This window comes from Histoplasma capsulatum (genome assembly GCF_000150115.1).
Source record: "Histoplasma capsulatum G186AR genomic scaffold supercont2.3, whole genome shotgun sequence".
NCBI classification, from domain to species: domain Eukaryota; kingdom Fungi; phylum Ascomycota; class Eurotiomycetes; order Onygenales; family Ajellomycetaceae; genus Histoplasma; species Histoplasma capsulatum.
Genome location: NW_025544803.1, coordinates 1,977,072 through 1,999,350, shown reverse-complemented (window position 1 = coordinate 1,999,350; position 22,279 = coordinate 1,977,072). Strand labels below are relative to the sequence as shown.

Genomic DNA, 22,279 nt, shown 5'->3' with positions numbered 1-22,279 from the left:
CCAACAATTCCCAAGGATTGATAAAGTAATCCCAAGCCACGTCTCGCCAAAGCAACAATGGATCTCGTGGCGAGTATTCGAAAGGAAGGCAGCCGGTTAGAAATCCCACAACTTATTCCCCTCCTCCCCCACATTTGAATAGAGCAAATTTCTATCACTTGAAAGGAAAATCCGGCAAAAAAAACATATATTCTAACTGACCCCTAACTGACCCCTAACAGCGGCGGCCGCGACTCTTTCAAATGGTCCGACGTCAAAACTTCCACCCATCGCGAAAACTACCTTGGTCACTCCCTCATGGCCCCCGTCGGACGGTGGCAGCAAAATCGCGATCTATCCTGGTATGCCAAGGGAGACAAGGACGCAGCAGGATCTGCCGAAGAAGCTGCGGCGAAACTACGCAGCGAGCGGGAGGAGGAGATTAAACGCATTAAGGAGGCGGAACAAGAAGCGATGGCACGCGCATTAGGTTTACCTGTCGCCTCGAGGAGCTCCAATAATGCAAATATGACGCCTCTGGGTGGGAAAGAGGTAGAGAGGGCTATTCAGGAATCTAGTGCGGCAGACGAGGGAGCGCAGGATGGTGGCGGTTCCAGGGGTGTTGGGTTTGGGTCGTTTCGGGGAACGGGAGGGACAAAGGCTGGAGATCAGGGAGATAGAATGGAAGGGACAGGGTATGAAATGGTGCCAGAAAAAGGGCTGGAGCGGCGTGGGACACGAGATGGGCGGGGAACTCGGGGCGGGCGTGGTGAGAATGGCGATCGTCGAAGGGGAGATATGAATAGCGATGAAGATCGCGCAGCAGGAAGAGATAGGAGGAGTAAAAGATACGAAAGAGTTGATGAACGCCAAATAAGACGAAGGCGCCACTCTCCATCTGCGGATAGAGATTATGGGGTTCGATGCCGGGACCGCTCGAGATCGACTGGGAGGCGAAGACATCGTTCGAGATCAAGTGATATGGACGCCTATAAAAGGCACCGTCCATTATCTAGATCACGGAGCCAAAACCGATGGCGGGGAAGAGGCGCGAGGGAGAAGCGTGCCCGTGAACGGAGCTCCTCTCCCGCCCAGCGTCGAAGTCATCATGATCGCCGTTCCAGGAGGAACGAAGACTACGATCGAGGAAGATAGAAAGGAACACAATTATTAATGAGATAATGAGGGTCACTGGAAATGCACGGGTTGGCGGGAATCCGGCGATGGAGCCTTTTGCAAAGTTTAACATCACCGCTACAATACAATACACCTAAATATAACCCACATGCTAATGAAAATAAAAGGGAAAAAAATCAAAAAACTCTAATATGTCTATGTATAAATAAGAAAATATCCCTTGTAGGCGATACTCTTACAATTCCTCATGGCGGGTTCCGTGGTCTGCGCTCAAATCTGGCATGACCATCATCTTCACCACTAAACTCGTCCACCCCGTGAAATGCTGTGTTCGTTGGCCAGCGCCTGTCTCAGGGTTATATTGTTCCCATGCGAATCCAGTCTCTTTCCACTGATTAAACACATTGTCAACAATATTCTGACGGAGTTGGGTATACATTTTACGTGCTTGTTCTTGATGTGGTCCAGGCACCGTGGCGACATCCTATATTTATATATATATTAGGAGCATTCTTTGAGGTTCAATTCATCGATTTAAAATGGATTTCCAGATCAGGTTACGACTTACAAGAAGATTTTTGAGAATCATGTAGTTGATGTTAATCCAGATAGGGCCCCTCCAGTAGTTTTCGTCTGTTCCATAGAATTCGTCCTTTTTGCTCAGACTACGAATACCGTAATCGCTCCAGAGCTCTTTTGGGTCCTGGATAAGATCCAAAGTAGGCCCAAGCCGCGGACTATCCGCAGGCATCAGACCCGTCATAAATGGGAAAAGGGATATATATCCCTTGTGGCAGACATGCACATGCTCCTCAAAATCATCAACAGTAGCATCGCAAAAAGTCTGAGCATCTTTGTCCCAATGTAGATCGTCAATATTTCGAATGATCCTGGTCTCATAGGCCGCAAATTCTTTCGCATCTTCAGTTTCTTCTAAGGTTTCGGCAATCCGCCTAATCGCTCGGCTCATCATTCCCATCCAGCTGATCAAATCGACATGAAGCTCACCAGGATGAGGCGGCTGGGGTCTCGGGTAATCGTCGAGTCCGGAAGTTAGAATGTGCTTAATAGATCGCCCTCGCCATCTGTAGGCTTCCTTCGAAGAGAAAGCTTCCCGATCGTACGATTTGAGGTCACCCCACTGAGTTTTCTTAAACCAAAAGAACTGGCGTTTAAGTAGAGGGTATACAGACCGAAGGTACAAAATAGCAAGATCCGGGTTTTCCAAATGTGCTGAACGGATATCGGAGGGAGCATCGCGAACCCCAGCTTGTTCCCGGCTCAATTGGATTTTCTCCACGAATGCCTCAAGGATCATAAATAATGTTGGAGGATTCGCATAATGTGGGTACTGAACCTGGAACTCAGTGGGCACCTTACTACGGGCTTCAGGACCCAGGATCTGTTCACGTGCAATCCATCCATCATCATCCATAAGATTGAACCAGCTCCTCGTTATTTCCAATCTACTACCTGTTAGCAATTGCCATCAAAACCTGGTTCGGCAAAAAAACATACGCCAAGTCGAGGTCCCACTCAATAACAGGGATCAAGTGGAATCCTTCATCCCAGAGGAAGCCACGCGGGAAGAATGGCCGAGACGGTATACTTGTAAACAGCTCTGATGGGCCATCTACGCTAGGCTTTACCTGAGCTCGTGCTTGTTCGGTCTCTTCCCAAAATAATTCGTTTTCTTCTTCGTATTCTGGTGAATTGGATCGATCGACAACGGAATCGCCATAGAAATATCCAACGCCACCAACCAAGTTCGAAAACATGGCTTTCGAAAACTCGGTGTATTTCGGTAAGTTAAAAGGGGGAAGGGGGGGGAATACCTCTTTGAACTTTTTGGAGAAGGAGGCGGAGGCGGGCTCAATCTCTTCCGTGAGTACCGTCGCTGTGGAGTATTAGATAGGGTCCTAGGATCCCTTCCATGTGCAGGGTGGCTAAGAGGAGTTCAACGTACAAGTCATAGGGGCTGGCGACGAAGCAGATGAGAAAAGAATATCGAACTTTCCATAGTCAGCAAGGAATATTAAGAGGTGGTTGTAGTAGAACGAGGACAGACCTCAAATGAACCTTCAAAGGCCCTTTGCACGAAATACATGTTCCCAGCATCGGGCTTATTCGCAATTGTGATAAGTTGCGCGGGAGGAAGGGGATTATCCGTTCCGTACTTCTTCAAGGTAGCATCGATCTCCTCTTTCATGTGCATAAAAAGAAGCGCTTCGGACGCCAGCGTTACCATCAGCATATATTAACCTTTCTCTGGAAAACAGTACACAGATGGAATATAAAGGTATGAGTCAAACATTTTGCGTTCCAAAGTACGTCTGCGGGCACCTGAAGTCCTGCAACCATCGTCCTGTCCAATGGTTTGTCATCATACGCCGCATGTCTCCTGGGAGGGTGCGCATTACTCTCGGGTCCGCGAGTTAAGTCGAGAGTGAAATCACCAAGGCCTACGGTAGATCCCGTAAATTTCACATCATCTTTGTATCCCAGAGCATCAACCTCGTTGGCGAGTTCCAAAGTCCCCAAGCCTTCGATCGCAGCGTAGAAGACAACCGTTGTCGCTTGGTCAGGAGAAGCATCCGCGCGAGGAGTACCCTTGACACGTGCACCCCAATTCCCTCCGTTACCTCCGCCCGGCACCTTTATAAAGTCGATAGTGAGGTCTATGGCGTTTCCCGTATCGTGGATCGTCTGGCGGCCGCCCTTGCGGATATCGTACTCATCCCACCCATACCCAGCCATGCCCTCGTTTTGTTCGCATGTATGTCTAAACTCTTCAGGAAAAGTTAGCAGGTCGCAAGTAATTGATATAGGTAAAACAACGACGTAGTAGCTTCGGGGCGATCCCAAATTCCTCTTAACAATAAAGGTGTACCTACTCTCTTGTATATTTTGAAATTCATCCACGTTCGCCCACATCAATCCCATGATCAAGCTCTTAGGAAGGCGCGGGCGGACACCGAAATACAAATTCGGCCTATACGGGCCCCATAATAGCGATTCATTAGAAGCTCTCCCTAGCTCCTTTGCTAATATTGGGACTTCGTGGCTGGCGGCGGATGAGTCCTCTTTAGCCGCGAGGGATATGGATAACAGCAAAAATAAGAGGGACTGCAGAGCTAACACCATTTTCTCTGAATTGACACAGGGATCTAAACCATTGGCGCCAAGTTTGAATCCACAAACGGTTGGAAATTTCTCGCAGCACCTGTAGTCGGTTGATTGAGCTGGGCAGCGGATAAAATGTCGTTCGGATCGCAATATCTGTCCCATTTGGGCTCGGAGAAGGTGGTCCAAGCTCCTTGCGCTAGGAATTACTTAAATTGCTCGCTTCACCAGCACAACCATCACTCAATCAGGAACAACAGCCTCTTGGATGGAACGAACTGGTTAGACTTGCTTATATTTACGGCTTTGGACTCGCAAGTCCCTGGGTTAAATTTCCACTGCATATCACGTCACCCAGTTGATCCAGCTCCTCATAAAACGATGCCCCCATCGCCTTGCGAAAGTTATTTACTATCTAATCGTCCCTCAGTTAGGACTTTGATAGCTCCAAAAAAGTATTAACTCGGAACCTTTTCTACAAGTCAAAAAGGAAATCCTTGATACTGTTCAGTATGTTTTTTAACTCCTTAATTGCATTATTCGCATGCAGATAACCCTGTATAACCTGTAAGCGACACTTTGCTGGAAATTGAAACTTATATCAAGCCAAGAGACAAGACAAATGGCAGGACATATTAAAAGGTATGATGGAGCTTTTGACATGTGGCAACTGGTGAAAATAACCTATGTTAAAAGATGACAACAAAAAACAACGCTTACAATTATTATTGCTACTCAACACAATATCCAAGCCAGGTATCACCCCTATCTTGTTCAATACACCATTTACACCTCGGCTCCTGGTGACGGCAGTCAACACTCCAACGGCAACTAAGAGGCGTGCAAAGGTCACGATATGGTGACAAAATATTCAGTTTACGTGACTGCAGTCCCATACTCTCTTTGTTGGCTTCAAGTTCTGGTAATTGGAACGAAGGAATACGATCATGAAATGGATTCCAAATTTCGCTATCATCAATTAAAGAGCTACTCTCTGACCAATGTTTAAGAGAATCTTTCGCCTCCTTGTTCAAGTATACTTTACTTAGCATATTAAAATCTTCCTTTGAAAGTTTCTGATAGTCAATAACTTTATTGTCCCTGTTGAAGGATCGCAAAATCCCCGTATTATCGAGATGAAAAAATCCATCATCGTTGCCTTTCATATTGTCAATAATTGTAGACAGCGAAGTTGCTGCTAGGCGAGATTTCTATAATTAGTATAAATTAGCAAGTGAATTAAAAACAATAAATTAAATCAGAGACACATACCAATATTCCGTGTGCTTGTACATGTACATGTACATTAGAAATGATTAAAAGAAAAAAAGAGAATTTTAAAAAATGAAATATCTTATTTATTATAAACATAGTAAAAAATTGTAAAAATAATTGATTAATTAGATCTTTGATTATTTTGTTCCCCTTCTGTTCCCGGAGAAAAATGGTAAAATTTAAAGTCCGCTTAGACTTCAAAAAGCCAGATATATATAGTCATAGAAACCGATCTCAAATCGCTACCTGACAGCCATCGGATCACCGGCCTGGCACACGGGGATTATAGATATTTCAGGATTGGTTGGTTATTGTAGTTAGTTATATATTTCCTTATCCCCTCGTCTGGGGGCGAGGCAACAATTAGCGTATTTTTCTGCCACCCCAATTCATGACTGCTTACTGGCTGGAAGCCGATAATTCAGCTTGCCTATTGGCCATATAAAGGCGGTCAGGCACGACGCTAATTGTTGCCTCGCCCCCAGACGAGGGGATAGTTAAAATTAGTGAATCGCCAATATTTTTAAGCGGTACATGATGGCCTGTCGTTGGTATTAGACTGGTGGAAAACATCCTCAAAGGTAGTAACTTGCCAATGAAATCACTGGAGCTTCAACCTCATACATTTATACAAAAAGAGAAAGAATGAGTCATTATAGACTTATTTCAACTGTTTTAGCAGTTCAGAGTCAAGAATTAGCTCACAGAAGAGCTGCTTTCTATATATCTAAACCATATTTACGGATTATCCCATCAAAAGTTTCGACTTTCACTAAGAATTTAAGCTGCAATCTCGCTACCAATCTCAAGGATATTCATTCCAAAGCACCTTGAGATTTAGGTTATCAGGTGTAACTAATGGCTAAGACATGGAATAGAAATACTCTTAATGCCGGTTACAATATTACAGCTTAAATTCCTAGTGTTAATCAACCCTTTTGAGAGGATCCTCCATACATCTATATCCTGATGTTTAGAATTACTACTCCGTAGTCTGTATGATAAAGTCAAGCAAGTGCCATGAGAATTCAGGGCCTGTGTGGTGATTTCTGTTTGTAAAGTCGCGTTCGCAGAAGAAGTGGATATTATACTTTTGACGGTATTATTAACTGTATTTGCTTGGTGTCACTGGACGACTGGACAGCCAACATGTTTTTTTTTTCCCTTTCTCACCATCTTTTGCGTAGACATGGAATTGCCACAAGTCCGCGCCACACTGTCGTGGTAATCACACTGCAATGGTAATAATTATCTGATCTTCAAAAAATCATCATCATTCAACACCACATCTATCTATAATATAAAGATCATCTATATGCTATATAGGGGATGCAGGGCACAAGAGCAATAGAGCACTGCAGAGTAACTACGGAGGGAAGCTCTGGAGCTAGTGTAGATGAGGGAATATGTAGTGGGTGGGCAAGCAGTCGGCTAGCTAACTGGAAATCTCCATTCTTATAGGGATCAAGCGGATATAGCTAGCTAGGTAGCAATCTCTATTTGAATAGGGATCTGAGGGATATAGAGCAGATAGGCTCCTAGCTAGCCAGGAATATCTATTTGAATAGAAATCTCAATCTAATAGCGATGTAGCAAATATCAGACAGGCACCTTGCTAGCTAGGAATATCCATTCAAATAGTGGTCGATCGGATATCGGGAAGGGAGGTAGGTATCTCGAAATCGCTATTCAAATAACGATCGAGCAAGGATAGAGCAGCTAGGCACCTAGCACGTTAGCAACTCCGATTCCCATAGGGGTCAAAGGTAGGATGGGGCAAGCGGGAAGGTAGCTAGAAATCTCTAACACCTACACCAATCGCATCATCAATATGCCTTGCAATAATCTTAGCCAATGATTCGACACATAATGGCCCACCAGAGAAGGAATCAATTAGATAGAATAAACCAAATCAATGAAGAACTTAATCACATAGTAAGGGGAAAGCTCAGGAACCGAGGTCACATCAAACTCAAAATGGGTCATTCTCAGCAGCAACAGCTACAACAGATATATACTTGGTACATAGTAAATATACATGATGGGAATCAACGCGTCCACGCTCAAACACAGAATGGTAGTAAATGTGCTGTACATACAATTATCAATAATGACATAGATAAGAACCCGGGTCAGTGTAAACCATGAAGAATTGGAATGAAGTCACTCGAAAACACTCGCGAGATGTGATAATCAAGGTAAAATCGCCATCACCACAAATGAGGAAAATACGAAAAGCGATATAGAATCTTCAGACTCAACGTGTCGGGCTCAATGGCCTGTTGAATCCTCCTTGGCGATTCATATATTGTCTGTATTGTGTCTTCTTCTCCTTGCGCACGCCATAGATATTGTTTCCAGGCACCTTAGTGTTTTGTGTAGTCCGGAACGACGAGAACCCCATCGTTTTCCGAATCAATTGGTCCAGGTCTTCGGCATCTGCACTGTCGATATCTACGCCCATACTCTCTAGCACAGGTTGGATTTTAGATTTTGTTGAACCATGCCGTCTCGATTCAGAAGAAATCCCATTCGCCCCCATCTTTGCCGATTCCCAGACCTGGTCTCGGGGTGGTAGGTCGCCTCGACGGTCAGGTCTCGAGCCCCGCGGCGGTGGAGGTGACCGTGACCTTCTAGACCGGGTGGAGGCAGAACCATTCCTTGCGGGCGAGCGTGCTGGAGAGAGGGAACGGGACCAGGATCTATCACGACCTCGTTCGCGGTATTGAGCCGTCTTTCCATAATCCCCTACATAGAGTATTAGAACACACAGTCAATTTCTCATCATGGACGTCAAACAGAAAAATTTAGCCATACCCCATCTAGTATATCTGCCCCTGCTGCCGCTCCTGTCTCTGTCCTTCCGACCAGCTCTATCCCTATCCCTGTCCCTGTCCCTGTCCCTTTCTCTCCGTTCCCTTGATCTGCTCTTGTCCCTCCTATCTCTCGATCTACTCCGGTCACGTCTTCGATCATCCCTATCTCTGGAGCGGGATCTGCGCTCATTTCTCGACATGTTGCTTCGTTTTCTATCGTCTTTGGTTGACGCTTCTCGTTTTGACATGCCACCATGTAGCTCGTTGTTGTCATAATCGTCTGAGTGGGATTTCGTGTCATTCATCTCCCACATTGTCGAGCTATCCGTCCTCCTAGCGCGTTTGGCTGGAGGTTCAGCCATTGTGGCACTATTGTCGAGCTAACCGAGCGGACGCTGGCGAAGGGATGTTGAAAGACGAAATGGGTGTATTGTCGAATGCTGCCGGGATCTACTGTTGTAAATTTGTTTCTATGCATCTATTGCGTAGGGAGGAAAGGAGTTCAATCGTCGCCGAAGCTGTCCCGCTTAACAAGACGATGTTGAAGAGGCTTTGAGATTATTTGTCCTGCGCTTTGGGCTAGTTACGGTAGCCGGTTACTGCCTTTAATGCTTTCACTGGAAACAACATCTACATCCATACTTAGACTAACTAACTAAAAAAAACGAACGAGTTCACATCAACCTTAAAGAGAAAAGCAAATTCATCTGGAGAATTTGATATATATTATTGGCATAAATCATGTCGCCTACCAGTGCTTCCCACCGTCGCACGCATAATTTACTCTTAATATCCAAGCTACTCAGTCTTCGCGATTCTACGTCTCCGTTAACCCTTCTCCTAGACTCTCTCGAACAGCCTGCTACACCCTTGATTAAGGAATATATTAGAAGAGCAAAGGTACTGTTTGTTACCTTTATATTCTTCGCTTAACTTCAATGATTTGATTTGATTTTAATCCCGTGCTGTTCTTTTTTGGTTGATTTGTTCGTAGTAAACTTTGATTTATTGATCCCAATTCCCTCATCTTATATATATATATATACTTATGTATAAATTTATTTCATACTCGTTGCTCAATCTGTTATAATAATGAATATCTGTGTCTCCATCGCAAACGCATCCATTGATGCTTGTGCGGAAATATTGTTTTCCACTGGGAGACGTGAATGAACGTCCCATGTTGACTGTATCCGTAATAGCTATCAAAAGTCCATGTTATATTTGTCTCCTTCGAGACTCTGACGCGCCCAGATGGCATCGATACATTTATCCTGGCCCGACGAAACAGTTTGGCAGACATTGCAAAAGAAGTGGTCTCCGCAGCATCGTCACCACTGCTGCCATATCCTTCAGCAGCAACGGCTTCAAATAGTATGTTGTTCCCGTTTCTCCTGCTCAATAATATAAACATCGGCAGGAAATGCCATACTTATGTTTCCATACAGAATCCCTTGTAATTATCGACTCTGTCAATCCAATGATAGATCGTAAGAGCGACGCGAACAAGGAGGTGAATCCAGCTGCATATCTACGCTCATTGCTAGGGTCACCCTCAACCAGCCCACAGAGCCATGCTTCTACTTCCCTGATTGTCGTGTATCACCAGGATATACCCGCATGCCTACAGAAACAAACATTATACACACCAACCACTTTATCTCTACTAACATATCTCGCCACAACAATCTTCACCGTTCACTCCATGAGCCACATCCTCGCCGAAAAAGCCGCGAGAGACAGGAGCCTTATGGCCCCCGTCTTCGGTCTAGCAGAAGAAGCAGACGGCGTCATCATCGGTCGCCGCATCGAGCACGGCAAGAGCACCGATGACGGTGACCTCAACGGCGTCGTTATTGAAATGGAACATCGGCGCAAGAGTGGCAGGGGAGTTGTGGAGTGGTATTTCTTGCCACCTGCGGTGAGGATTCATCGGCAGCAGGTAAAAGAGATGGTGATGTTGCTCGACGATCATCCGCTATATCACCGGGGGGAGGAGCAGGGCGGTGCTGAAAGGGGGGGATGGGAGCCGGAGTCAACATTTGAGTTAGGTTTAACGGAGCGGCAGAGGTTGGAGAGGGAAGGGGTTGTGCTGCCTTATTTCGATGCGCAGAGAGCGGAGGGGCCTGGTGAGGGCGGTAGGATCCTTTATGATATGGGAGAAGAAGATGATTTTGATGAAGAGGAGGATGAGATTTGAATATTTTATGTTTCACATGGTGCAAACGGAGAAAATTCGTCTCGCGAAGCGGGTGGGAGCAGAAATATACTGCTACGGAGGAACGGGCCTGCGGGTTGAATGTTATGAGATTTTCTACTTGAAAACCTGCGAGTTAGGGTTGCTGGTGTAGGATGCTGGAAACAGCCGATGCAAATCGCATCATGCATTTATCATGTAAGTTTGGCAATTACAAATGATGTTATACCTAGTGCATATGTGATGCAGCAAGAGACAATGGAGGCTGGCGGATATTTGAATTGAAATGAAACACAATCACACGAATAAAACTATAGCATTAGAATCAAAACAAAGCCCTATTTAGAGAAACCGCCAGAAGATTAAAACAAGCATAACGAAACCGACCGCCGCAAAGGGCCCATACTGCAACAAAGAAAAATTCCAAATTAGCAATATCTTCTTTTATGATTACCTTTGCACGCAAGCCCTTTATGCACATACCTGTTTTACAAGCAACTCCCAGTTTATCCGCACCGCTGCCTTGCGGTATTTCAGACTGTCATCCCTCAATCTCCCGGACATCTCGCCCATCCGCTCCAAGCTGTCGCCCCGGTATAGGAGGTCTTCGACATTCTTAACCATGTATTTTGTCACGTCTCGTAGTTCATCATTCAGCTTATCCAAATTCTGGGGCGCACGGCTATCTTGGTACGTCTTCACTGTTCGCTTGATGAAACTATCGAATTCAACGAAGGCGTATGGACGTAGATTGGTGGAGAGATATTGCGAAGTTGGATATGTGGTTGTGAATTCGTTGGCTAAGTCGCCAAGATAGCTAAATGCAAGTTTGCGAGGGTATGATCGGTCCGCAATGCAGAGGAAGCAAACACCATCTTTGATGATATAACTGTATATGGACTTATAAGATTCCGATATAAGAAGCTCGCGGGAGCGCCGTAGAAAATCGCGGGACTCACTGAAGGTTGCATTGTCCGCATTCAATAGTAGCTTGCGGTTCTGAGTTCCGATTCAATTGACGGGATATCAGTTTGGCTTGCGATTTTGCCTCGGACAACGCATCCACCTATGGATTCTCCATGTTAAAACAAAAAGCATTTCCCCACCTTTTCACCTTTTCACCTTTCACTGACAACACAAACCCGAGCTAGTGAGCAACAAGGGGAATACGCACCTGCTGCTCATCATCCACGGAGGCGGCAAGTGGGATGCCTACATCCACCAAAGCACTTGTTAGCACGCAGGCCAGTCAGAAACTCTAGAGAAATAAACGTTTCATTGTTTAATAAACCCACCATCCAGCCTGGAAATCTGAGTTGACAGAACCATCCTCACTGCACAAGATCTTTTTTGGTCTCTTTAACTCGTTATTACCTCCTTATCCCATCACAGGATTCTGTGGTGCTATTTATATGGCAACAACAGAAGCAAAGACAGCTCCTCCTTGTTGGTTTTGTTGTTTCATCAAGCCAGATATCCACCCCTTCGCCGGTCTAACTTTGACCTGGTAAAGCTTTCCTTTGATCGTTGGTGACAAAGACGTCAACTGAGTCAGCAGATATGGGCCGACCGAGGAAACGGAAGGCGGTCAGCGGCGGCAAAACACAGTCTCGACATGCATCCAAGTATGAAATTCAAATCCGTCAGCATTTTCGTCGGCTCTATCGGAATGTCTATTAGGCTTCTTTACTATATATACTCATATGCAATTTTTCGGCTATAGATGCTGTGGCAAAGCTAACTATGTTGAAGACCGCGCGCTCCCCGCCGTGCTTCTGGTGCAGCTGGACCGCCGTGTGAGAAGACAAAGTCACCCAGAATGACAACCCATAAGAAATCTACTGGCGCACGGCGTGGCCCATCACGAACTCCTAAGAAAAACCCTTGGAGTGAAGAGCAATTGACCACCAGCACTAGTTCGCGTATCATTGATATTGATCTGGTTGTAAGTGATTGGGGAAGTCTCTGCTAGAAAAGTGGAAGCTAATTTAACAATCCCTAGAAACTACTAGCTGACCCCAAAGCATGGACTTGTCTGGACGAAGATGAGAAGAAAGAGATCATAGCTCTGCTTCCGGATGATATACAGCGACATGCTGATCCCGGCCCAAATGCCGAAGGTCAAGAAGACCCCCGTAACTTTATTATCCCACCGCTTCCTGAATCCTTTGTCCGCTATTCCAATAGCTGGCGGGATGCAATTCGCCAATTCCAGTTCGACCTACAGACTGGAAGGTATGATCCAGAATGGCAACGCCAGGCGGCGGCGGCTATGGAGGAGAGAGCTCAAGGGAAGTACGATAAATTCAAGGAGGAGCAATTCGAGGAGTTCTGGGGACAGAAACAGAAGCTTGATAGTGATGTTATTGCGGGGAAAAGTAGTACGGTCAAGCTGGGGACTTTGGTTGAAAATGGTGTCGTGAGGGTTGGCGATGTCTGGAGATACTCGAGGTGTTTTAGGAGGGGGGATGAGAAACTTCTTCTGGAAAAGGAGGTTCGGGTGGGTGATATGCTTCTTTATCTCCCGTATTTTTGTTCTGCCACGAGAGATTTTCCCTAACTGATCCTATTTCAAACAGATTGTAGACAGAGACGGCTGTACACTCACTTTCGCAATTCCTCCGGGTCGACGTGTATTTCTATATAACTCTTCTGAAGTCGACCAAAAATTTACAAACCAAGGTATGCAGACAGAAGCTATCGATACAGCAGCTCATATAGTAAGCAATGCCACTCCACTGGTTAGAAATTTTTCTCAGGAGGACAAACACACGGGCCCCGTTACAGGTTCTGTGTGTTTGGCGAACACGACAAATCTACACCGAGACAGGATCTTAACCAATGAGTCTGAAAATCCGACAATAGACTCTCAACCTATTTCCGACAAGCAGTCTTCTGGTGAACCCGTACGGAGTCCAGGTTTTGTCTGCGCGAATACGCCAGGAAACTCTTTGAACCTAACCGTTGAACCGAAACCCGTAAATATCGATTACGTCAAGTATGGCATGATGCTCCCGGGAATCCATGAGATGGCTTCCGCCGATGCCAGCTTAGAGTTGTCATCAGCAAGAGAGATGCCCCCTCCTCCATATTTGAAAGATGAGACTCAACTTCCAGCAACTACCGCAACGAACAATGGAACTTCTGCCAGTGAGCCGATGGTTGAAGCCGTACCGAAGGAGACGTCGTTAAATGAAACTCCTGGCCTGGAACTTGCGAGCCAGCAGCCGTCCCGCGTACCCAAGTTGTTATATTCTGGTGACTGTGCTACTGACTCTAATTCGGAGGCCACAGCCAATGATAAACAACCGAAGGGTTCAATGGAGCCAGCTCTACCCAGTTCTCACCCTAATGGAATCGCCGCTATCACTGGGAGCACAGTGGAAGCTAACAGCACTGTTGGCGCTTCAGATGAAACAATAGCGGAAGCCACAGGCGAAACCACAACAGACACTGCGCCAGAACCTACATCGGGGCAAACACAAGAATCCATCCCAAAAGACATAATATTCAGTGGAGTCTCCGGACCCGGTCGCCTTGCTAACAAGATCCTACAAATCGACGGGCGTATTACTGAGCCTCCCAACGGAAATGCCTGGAAAGAGTTCCGTTGTTTCAGAAATAACCAAGACATGGGAAGTTTGTGGGAATGCAGGCAGTCGTGGTTCGTGAAAGGGAAATAATAGCATAAGCTAAACTTTGAAAGCTTTTGGCCTTTTCTTCTTCTTTTCTTTGAATTTCCCATGTTCCTGTTCTGGTCCATGGCCGTTCTACTTTCCGGTGTTGCTTTGCCGATGCAACTGGTGATGTCTGCGCCAACTTTTCATCAAATTTCAATTTTCCAAATGCAGTCTTCCATCGCCCTACCGCACTATGGACACATGAGCCTTGATCTGCCATAAGTTGGAAATTACATACTGCGTACTACGTGCCGCCGGAACTCTTTCACCGGTACGCGAACGTCATTTTGCTTTATTTATTTATTCATTATTTTTTTTTTTTAAAAAAAACCTCGCCAATTTTCTTTCTTTCTTTCTTTAGAACTCTCGCGTTCCCAGGAGATCATTTTAAATCGACTACAGGGGTGCGGGGTATAGGATATGTGATATGTACTGGGAAATCCTGGCGTTCTGATTTACAGCTGAAGAATCTGAATTCTGCGTATAAGCAACGACAAAATTTTGCCATTTAGATGCAGTATAGTTATAAACCTCATCAACAATATTTAACTGTACTTCCCAGTTGATGGAAATTACGATACACGGATGGTATATCTTCGTAGCTTCCTCGAAGATTTTGCTTGACGGCTCCGAATATTGATAGGCATATATTAGGTACGTCTAAACACCTAGTTGTGCTCGACAAAGAACACTTTATATGGATACTCATATATATTAAACCATATACGCATACGCTCTCATGAGCAACACTTGTGTTTGTTCCCAGCCCACTTCCGCCTCCAACTTCACCTCGTCCACCACTCGCACTCAGGTTCCCGCATCTGGATCAACACTAATATCTACAGCACTACTACACTCGATGAAATCCTCCAGTTCCTCCGTGACTGTCTTCAACTTCTCTTTCACAGCTGCAACTCCCTCCGCACCCACAATATGTCGAGCAGGCGGGTTCTCATGGCCGCCAATGGACGTGATCGCATGGATGGTTTCTGCGATAAGCACATCCAGATGCGCGGGACTCAGTGGTGGATAAATAGATACCACCGCTGGTGCAGAGAGGGGCCCGTTGGAACCTGAATCGATGTGGACTTCGTCATGGTCCGCTTCGGCTGCTTCCGCTTGCCTGCGCGCGTTAGTGCTTGGATTTGTCTCATTGTTAGTTGGGGGTCTTGTGCAAGTCGATGCAGTTGATGACGAGGATGGAGACAGTGGGGTGCATGGGGGAAACGCCTCAGACGCTTCCTCCGGGGATTGATTGAAGGATCCCTGGAGATTCGGCAGGCGCGAGAGAAGGCCATTCATGATACCGCGGAATAAGGGGGCGTAGTTTGTGGAAGGGGAGTAGGCTGGGAGGATGGGAGGGACGCTGGTGATGAGGTTTGTGAGAATGCCAATTTCGATGCTGCATTGGAGAATGGTGAGGCGGACATTGAAAGGCGCGATTTCGTAGGCGAGGCTCTGTTTGATATTTGTTAGATTTTCCGTCCCTTAAAACTCTTTCTTTCTTTCTTTCTTTCTTTTTCATCGCCATTCATCTCTTCCTCGTCATAGCATTAGCCTCGTTTTGGCCGTGTGGCAAAACGTACATCACAGAAACCCTCCAAGGCCCACCCTGCTGCACAGTAAACTCCTAGCCCAGGGGTACCTATATGGCTGGCTGGTAATAATAATTAGACCATGTTGCCTTTTTATGCCATAAATCGATCTACGTACTGATACCCCCCAGTACGAGGATGTGACCGTTCTTCTGCTTCCTTAATTGGGGTAAAACGGCCTTGATCAAATTTACTGGACCAAAGTAATTGAGTTCAAATTGGTCCTTTACTAGCAATCGGGTCCGTTCGGATGCAGAAAGCTCTTCGACAGTGCCGATTATTGCTGGAGATGTGAGGTTATAAGTCAGTCATATAAATGTTGGTTGATACTGGCACACATAATAAGTACTCAACAGAGGGAAGACGTTCGCAACCACCTACCCTGGCTTGAACAGCATATCAAAATATCAATTCTCCCGAATGCGCTAATGGCCTCTGCAATGATAACTTGGCATTCATTCATTATTCTGCAACAAATATTTGGCCATAAGGAATCAGTCCCACCATTCGTGTAGTATAGATTTTTGGCTCGCTTTCCGACCGAAACAATGCGTCCACCTCTTCAGTTAAATCTTTGGGGACGCAGACCTGATGTCCATGATCACAGGTTTCATCCGCTCCTCCCAGTCTGAACCTTTAGAAGCTAGCTCGTCCAGAAAGGCTTCAAAATCGGCGCCGTGAGGATCTTCCCGTTCGAGGTTCGATTCTGGAACTCCTGCGACGACGATATCGCCATGCGCAAGTAGCTGGCGAGCCAGCGCGATGCCGATGGGTGAGCTTCCCGCTGAAATGACCCAAACCCTTGGCCCATCATGAGCAGGGAAATGAGAAGGCACGGAGGCTTGGGACATGGGGTTGCGCTTTATCTGTGAGTAGAGCTCGACTATGGAGGAACGTGATGGTCCATATCGCTGACCTGCAGCTGAAACAGACGATCTATGGCATTTAATGCAGTGTCCTCATACAGGGTATCAAGCTCCAAATATTCCACAGAGGAAAGAAAGAATCCTATATCTCCACGAAATTGAAACATGGAGCTCGAATGTTATATGCTGGTTCAAGGGAAATACCATGTGACTCCTCATTCGCTCGGCGTTGTTGTGCCGGAGCTCCGACCCCAGCTCGCCTGTTCGTAAGTCATCCATGGATATAAAAAGTCTCTTCTTGTGCTGACGAGGATCCACCCGCCAATGCTTTTGGTATTGCGTCCACCAGCTTATCAACATGTCGGGTCGCAGGCAACAACAAGAAGAGCAAGGCCTAGGTGTAAGCATGCTCTCCTGCTTTCCAAATCATTGGCAATTTATCGTTACTAATCATGTTGGACACAGTCTTTCATGAAGACTGCCCTTCAAGGTTTGGCCTTTTTCGTCGCATCCCAGTTCCTTTTTTCGCAAATACTCGGGACGTCAAAATCAGGACAAAATAGCGGAAATGTCGGTTCTGTTTCTGGGGGAAATGCGGCCATTCCAGCGTTCACGGACCGGCCGGACATCCGTAGCATTCCGAACGCGACTATCGTCCCTTACAAGGTCGCACCGATATGGCCTATGAATAGCTCTGTAGACATCTCCATTTACGTCTCGCCATCTACCAGCATCCCGTCACTGGATGCTCTCCCAGAGGACGCAAAAGTGCTCGAGGAGAAGAATTTTACTATCGGTGATTGGGATGACACTAGGGAAATCGTGACGAGCTTCAAAGTGCCGAAAGAAGTGCAACAGAATGGGACGCTATGGGCGCATTTTTACATGTCGCTTAGTGGACATCCATTGAATCCAAACGACAAGGGCTATAGCTCTGCCAATGCTGTTTACTTCTGTCGCCTTCTGAACCACTATTTGCCTAAAAAGAAAGTGAAGAAGCTAAAAAATCTGCTTAGCGCAGATGAAGCAGAAGAGGATGAGGTACTCCCACAAGGGATTCAAATTGGGTCGTTTTATCACCCTAACTTCACCCTCTCGGTCATCCCGGATACCGGGATTGTTACTTTGCCCTCAATGGCTCCAGCAGCGCGACAATATCTCCAGCTTGAAACAACAGGTGCGAGAGATGCCACTGGCCAGAATGGATGGTATTATCCAATCCTTTTCGTCAATACGTTTTGGCAGTTGAAGAGCCATATGATTGAACTAAATTCCACTGTTGAAACCTTGCCCCTTCATATCACGTTAAAAAACTTGCAGAATTGGAAATTCACACTGCTGGCCAACATTGACGAGAGCACAAAGCAAAATCAAAGACAAGCTGCAAGTGGGGGGCCCTTCCCTGCTGGTGGTGATGGAAGCGAATTCGAAACTTTTAAGGAGATCTTGTTGGACACCAATAGCTATCTTTTGGCTACCACATTCTTCGTCAGCATCCTCCATATGATTTTCGAAGGGCTTGCATTTAAGAATGATATTGTAAGTGTGTCCCTTGTCTAGCCTTATCTCATACATGAAGTGCTATGCAGCTAATATGCAAACAGTCTCACTGGCGTCAGAAGAAAGATTCAGTTGGCACTTCTCTTCGCACCATTCTTGCGAACGTCTTTATGCAAACCGTCATTTTCCTGTACCTTCTCGATAACAGTGAGGGCACCTCTTGGATGATTCTCGGGGGACAAGCTTTTGGCATTGTCCTGGAAGCATGGAAGATCACCAAGACCGTTGATGTTAGACTTCGTCGCCCACGGCCGGGATCGGCTTTCTCGTTTCTGCCATACGTTGTTGTCTTCGAAGATAAACACAAGCTCAGTGAGACAGAACAGAAAACGAAAGAATATGATGAAATAGCTTTTAGGTACCTTTATATGCTCGCGGTCCCATTGCTGGCTGCATATGCAGTTTACAGCCTTATGTATGAAGACCATAAGTCATGGTACTCCTTTGTGATCGAAACCTTGGTGGGCAGCGTCTACGCTTACGGATTCCTTATGATGGTACCCAGCCTCTACATTAACTACCGTTTGAAGGTAAGGATGGCTTTGACTCTAGGTCCATGGAATTCATGTCTTCGTTGCAATCCTGCTAACACCACTTTTCCCAGTCTGTCGCACATATGCCCGGAAAAGCGCTCACGTATAAATTCCTGAATACATTTATCGACGATCTCTTCGCGTTCACCATTAAGATGCCTACTCTCCATAGAATCGCCACACTTAGAGACGATGTTATCTTCTTTATTTGGTTGTATCAGAGCTACAAATACAAGGTTGACTATACCCGTGTCAATGAATTTGGTCAGGGTGGAGAGGCGGAAGAAAATGAAGAAACCAAAGCCGAAGAACAACCAAAGTCTCTCAAGGACTCTGAACCTGTTACTGCTTCAGAGCCTGAAACAAGTACATTAGGAACTAAAACAAAAACGGAATCTGTTCGCAAGCGGAAGTAAACTCGATTCTTCCAGGGCTGGACAAGGAAGGGTTGCAGTGGAATTGAGATACAAGAGTTGGATCATAGAATATTTATTCCTCTCTTGACTGATTTTTTAAATTGGATAGAGGTACTACATATGAATTTTACTGCCATTGTAGACCAAACAAATTTATCTCAAGTTCCCTAGTTATCATCGCATTCCGGTCATGTGATATCGTGTCAAGATTCTACACTCAAGAAAACGTCCATGTCATTTTCAATAATACTCAACAAAACATTTGGCTTATATCAAAATTATGATCAGAGCTCCTCTCAGCTAATTCGATTCCATCTATGCCCTCCCGGGTCGATGTATGTTTCTTTGCTGATTGCCATCGCCACATCAACATTCGTAACGCGTTAACGCGTCGCAAACATTGCGCTGCATCGTAGGAGTACTGAGCCTGATAGGAGAATTCGTTCATTCAAGTGTACATTTCCCGAAAATGTAACTGCACAAACACTTGAAAAAGAGGATTTTGTCTGCAATTGGCGATTGCATTCTTTCTATTTCCAGCTTGACTTCGAGAAATTGGAAAAGACTGCGAACTTGAATAATATATTCGAACCGTCCAGGGTATTTAATCCTCCAGGAAAATATAGAACATCCAGGTTATTCTAAAGAGCGCGGCTCGGGGGGTGCATCAAGGTGAGATATTGTTTCTGTAAACCTTTGTTGGTTGTGTACATGTCAGATTCGATATCTAATATAGTTAGATTCTATAGCCAGAAAATGGAGGACGCAATTGAGCAGCTGGAAAATGGTAACAACACGAGCAAAACCGTCCATTTCATGCATGAAAAACAGATAGCTGACATGCCCACACAGTTGCCTCCATCTCACCAAAGCAGCGACACACCAGCGTCGCCGACCTCGCGAAATCGATTGCGTCCAATGCTTACGAGTCAGGCATTCCAACTCACCTGCTGGAACGTCTAATTACTATCATCTCAAAATCCAAACATCTAGACCAAAGTACCATCACGACTATAGTCAAAAATCTCTACCCATCCGAGCGTGTGCGCCCTCGCACCGTCTCAATGGTCATCTCCTGCTTCGGACCAAGCAGAAACAAGCCATCGCCTGCAACCCAGGCCCTATTGCTCCGTTGGCTAATTCTAGTGTACGATGATATGGATGATCAATCGTATTTGTCAAGATTCTATGGTGTCTTGTTTAATTTCCTGGACATGATCAGTCTACGCAGGTCACTATGTCATCTCCTGTCGTTAATCTCGCGTAGGAAACACATAAAACCGTTCCGCATCCAGGCGCTAATGGAACTAATGAGAAACACCGGTGGTGAAGAGCGGGAGCTTCTAGGCCTGATGAAGGTTTTCAAGAGCTATTACCCCGACATAATTATCGGGGATACCTACGCGTCAACGGGGCGAGCAACTTATTTCTTCAAACATCCCGATCCGGAGTGGGTCAAGCAGATGAGACATGTTCAGGAGAGAACTGCTGCTGCTGGAATGACAAATCCTGGTCAAAACGTTCCTCAGACGTTTCAAGTTGTGCGGCGCGGTGAGGTGAAGAGGAGTCGAATTGAGGTTGTTATCCCTGTCGTGCAGACGTCGCGGGTCAAGAGCGACTTCACGTCACTGGAGGAAATACGAAGTGCAAATGATTTCGTGCAGAAATTGGACAGGATCGAGATGCCCAACCAAGTTGCTGCTGCGTTAGCGGATCCGCTTGCGCAAAGGTATTTGGTGTTCGTCAGGAATGAAGGGGCGACGCGGCGGTTGGAGAGTTGGTTGGATAGCTTTTTCGAGGACGAAGTGGCTAGAATACAGGCAAGGGAGGAAGGAGATGACGAGGGGAATGACCCAGAGCATCTTGAATATGTGCTTGATGTCCTTATTGGGTTTGTGCGGTTTACAAAAGTGGGTCTATTAAGCTTCTCTTCCAGCTCCAGCTTCTTGGAATTGTTTATATTGACTCCGTTTTCCCGCAGAGCATGCCTCAAGCTGTGGATAAGTTTTTGCGCAAGTACCTCCTCTCCTGGAACGGTCATGACAGCCGAACTGCCATCCTGTCGCTCCTGGAGTATATACCCATACAGGACTACAATACCCTTCGACAAAATTACTTCATTCCACTAGAAAAGGCTATTCTAACTGATCAACGCGAAACGAAAATTCTTATACTTCAATACTATTCGTCTTTAATCCAACACTGGGGTTCTGTAATCCGCGCCACTCCCTCTCTGTTCCCTGTACCTCCTCTGCCCCAGGTCATTGGCAGGGCGGAACTCCTTGCCCTAACTATCCTTGAGAGTCCGCAGGGACCCAAGGGGAACGGAACGAATCCAAAGATATCCGGGACATTGGCGGTACTTCGCTTTTATACCGATCTTGCAGAGCTTTTCCATCATGCGTCCACGAATGGCAACATACGCATCGTGGTCCCGCAACCTCAATTAATATATATGCTTACGTTCACACCGACCCTAAGCCATCTATCGACGATATGTTCTGTTTTGGCGATGTTTAAACAGTCCTTTGAAACCTCACTCAAATCACCTACACTGCAAAGCAACGGATCGCTCGAACAATCATATCCAACAGAAGTAGTTTCTCGGTTTAATGGTTACGTGATTGATATTTGCAATCTGTTGTGGCGAAACAGAGGTTTAAACTCGGACGATCCTAATGCCTTGGGCTGCATTATTCCAGCTTTAACGGTAAACAAGCTTTCGCAGTATATGCAGGCGCTCAATGAAAGGCCAAGTGGTGGCGGTGAAGAGCACAAATATCAAATTTCCTCTGTATTCTCATTAAGTCAAAATGTCGCATTTTGCAATGTCTCCTCTGCGTGTTTTAGGGGGATTGAAGAGTCGATAGTAAACACCCCAGGGAAATCCTTGTCCGTGACACTGACACGGCCCGTGACGCAAAAGGCACTAGCTGCGCTACATAAAGACGGAGGGATAAGGATAAACTGGCAAGAGTACAGATTAAGGATGCTTGAATGGTTGGACGGAATAGGTGCGGAAGGTGTTGGGAATCTGATGAGGAGTACAATGAAAGCACTGCGGTAGTAGTATACCTGATAATGATATATTGTACATTGGGT

General features: G+C 45.9%; 10 protein-coding genes across 10 annotated transcripts; 5 read left to right on the top strand and 5 right to left on the bottom strand.

Moving 5' to 3' along the window:
* Window positions 1-57: 57 nt before the first annotated feature.
* HCBG_02820 (uncharacterized protein) lies at window positions 58-1,153 on the top strand (the record flags this gene model as incomplete). The annotated part of the gene is made up of 3 exons (XM_045429869.1): window positions 58-95; window positions 222-748; window positions 858-1,153. The coding sequence occupies 3 exons, from the start codon at window positions 58-60 to the stop codon at window positions 1,151-1,153; spliced, it is 861 nt and encodes a 286-aa protein (XP_045289764.1).
* Window positions 1,154-1,187: 34 nt separating this feature from the next.
* On the bottom strand, window positions 1,188-4,404 carry HCBG_02819 (glucosidase I; the record flags this gene model as incomplete). Its single annotated transcript, XM_045429868.1, has 6 exons — window positions 1,188-1,600; window positions 1,685-2,567; window positions 2,635-3,013; window positions 3,083-3,128; window positions 3,185-3,342; window positions 3,429-4,404. The coding sequence occupies 6 exons, from the start codon at window positions 4,402-4,404 to the stop codon at window positions 1,352-1,354; spliced, it is 2,691 nt and encodes an 896-aa protein (XP_045289763.1).
* Window positions 4,405-4,831: 427 nt separating this feature from the next.
* Window positions 4,832-5,675, bottom strand: HCBG_02818 (uncharacterized protein; the record flags this gene model as incomplete). The annotated part of the gene is made up of 2 exons (XM_045429867.1): window positions 4,832-5,450; window positions 5,512-5,675. The coding sequence occupies 2 exons, from the start codon at window positions 5,608-5,610 to the stop codon at window positions 4,971-4,973; spliced, it is 579 nt and encodes a 192-aa protein (XP_045289762.1).
* A 2,096-nt stretch (window positions 5,676-7,771) lies between these two features.
* Window positions 7,772-8,692, bottom strand: HCBG_02817 (uncharacterized protein; the record flags this gene model as incomplete). Its single annotated transcript, XM_045429866.1, has 2 exons — window positions 7,772-8,262; window positions 8,332-8,692. The coding sequence occupies 2 exons, from the start codon at window positions 8,690-8,692 to the stop codon at window positions 7,772-7,774; spliced, it is 852 nt and encodes a 283-aa protein (XP_045289761.1).
* A 312-nt stretch (window positions 8,693-9,004) lies between these two features.
* HCBG_02816 (Elongator subunit IKI1) lies at window positions 9,005-10,837 on the top strand (the record flags this gene model as incomplete). Its single annotated transcript, XM_045429865.1, has 3 exons — window positions 9,005-9,230; window positions 9,533-9,704; window positions 9,779-10,837. 3 exons carry the CDS (start codon window positions 9,072-9,074, stop codon window positions 10,528-10,530), a joined length of 1,083 nt encoding a protein of 360 aa, XP_045289760.1.
* Window positions 10,838-10,854: 17 nt separating this feature from the next.
* On the bottom strand, window positions 10,855-12,017 carry HCBG_02815 (protein transporter sec22; the record flags this gene model as incomplete). Its single annotated transcript, XM_045429864.1, has 5 exons — window positions 10,855-10,932; window positions 11,011-11,416; window positions 11,487-11,593; window positions 11,702-11,739; window positions 11,823-12,017. 5 exons carry the CDS (start codon window positions 11,854-11,856, stop codon window positions 10,870-10,872), a joined length of 648 nt encoding a protein of 215 aa, XP_045289759.1.
* A 202-nt stretch (window positions 12,018-12,219) lies between these two features.
* Window positions 12,220-14,210, top strand: HCBG_02814 (uncharacterized protein; the record flags this gene model as incomplete). The annotated part of the gene is made up of 4 exons (XM_045429863.1): window positions 12,220-12,472; window positions 12,530-13,027; window positions 13,107-13,209; window positions 13,393-14,210. 4 exons carry the CDS (start codon window positions 12,347-12,349, stop codon window positions 14,208-14,210), a joined length of 1,545 nt encoding a protein of 514 aa, XP_045289758.1.
* Window positions 14,211-14,902: 692 nt separating this feature from the next.
* Window positions 14,903-16,813, bottom strand: HCBG_02813 (short-chain dehydrogenase/reductase; the record flags this gene model as incomplete). The annotated part of the gene is made up of 5 exons (XM_045429862.1): window positions 14,903-15,665; window positions 15,794-15,864; window positions 15,921-16,085; window positions 16,184-16,269; window positions 16,391-16,813. The coding sequence occupies 5 exons, from the start codon at window positions 16,651-16,653 to the stop codon at window positions 15,015-15,017; spliced, it is 1,236 nt and encodes a 411-aa protein (XP_045289757.1).
* A 213-nt stretch (window positions 16,814-17,026) lies between these two features.
* On the top strand, window positions 17,027-19,242 carry HCBG_02812 (CLPTM1 domain-containing protein; the record flags this gene model as incomplete). The annotated part of the gene is made up of 4 exons (XM_045429861.1): window positions 17,027-17,068; window positions 17,134-18,207; window positions 18,273-18,758; window positions 18,833-19,242. The coding sequence occupies 4 exons, from the start codon at window positions 17,027-17,029 to the stop codon at window positions 19,175-19,177; spliced, it is 1,947 nt and encodes a 648-aa protein (XP_045289756.1).
* Window positions 19,243-19,494: 252 nt separating this feature from the next.
* Window positions 19,495-22,244, top strand: HCBG_02811 (Mis6 domain-containing protein; the record flags this gene model as incomplete). The annotated part of the gene is made up of 5 exons (XM_045429860.1): window positions 19,495-19,512; window positions 19,794-19,849; window positions 19,927-19,964; window positions 20,030-21,087; window positions 21,159-22,244. 5 exons carry the CDS (start codon window positions 19,495-19,497, stop codon window positions 22,242-22,244), a joined length of 2,256 nt encoding a protein of 751 aa, XP_045289755.1.
* Between the last annotated feature and the right edge of the window lie 35 nt (window positions 22,245-22,279).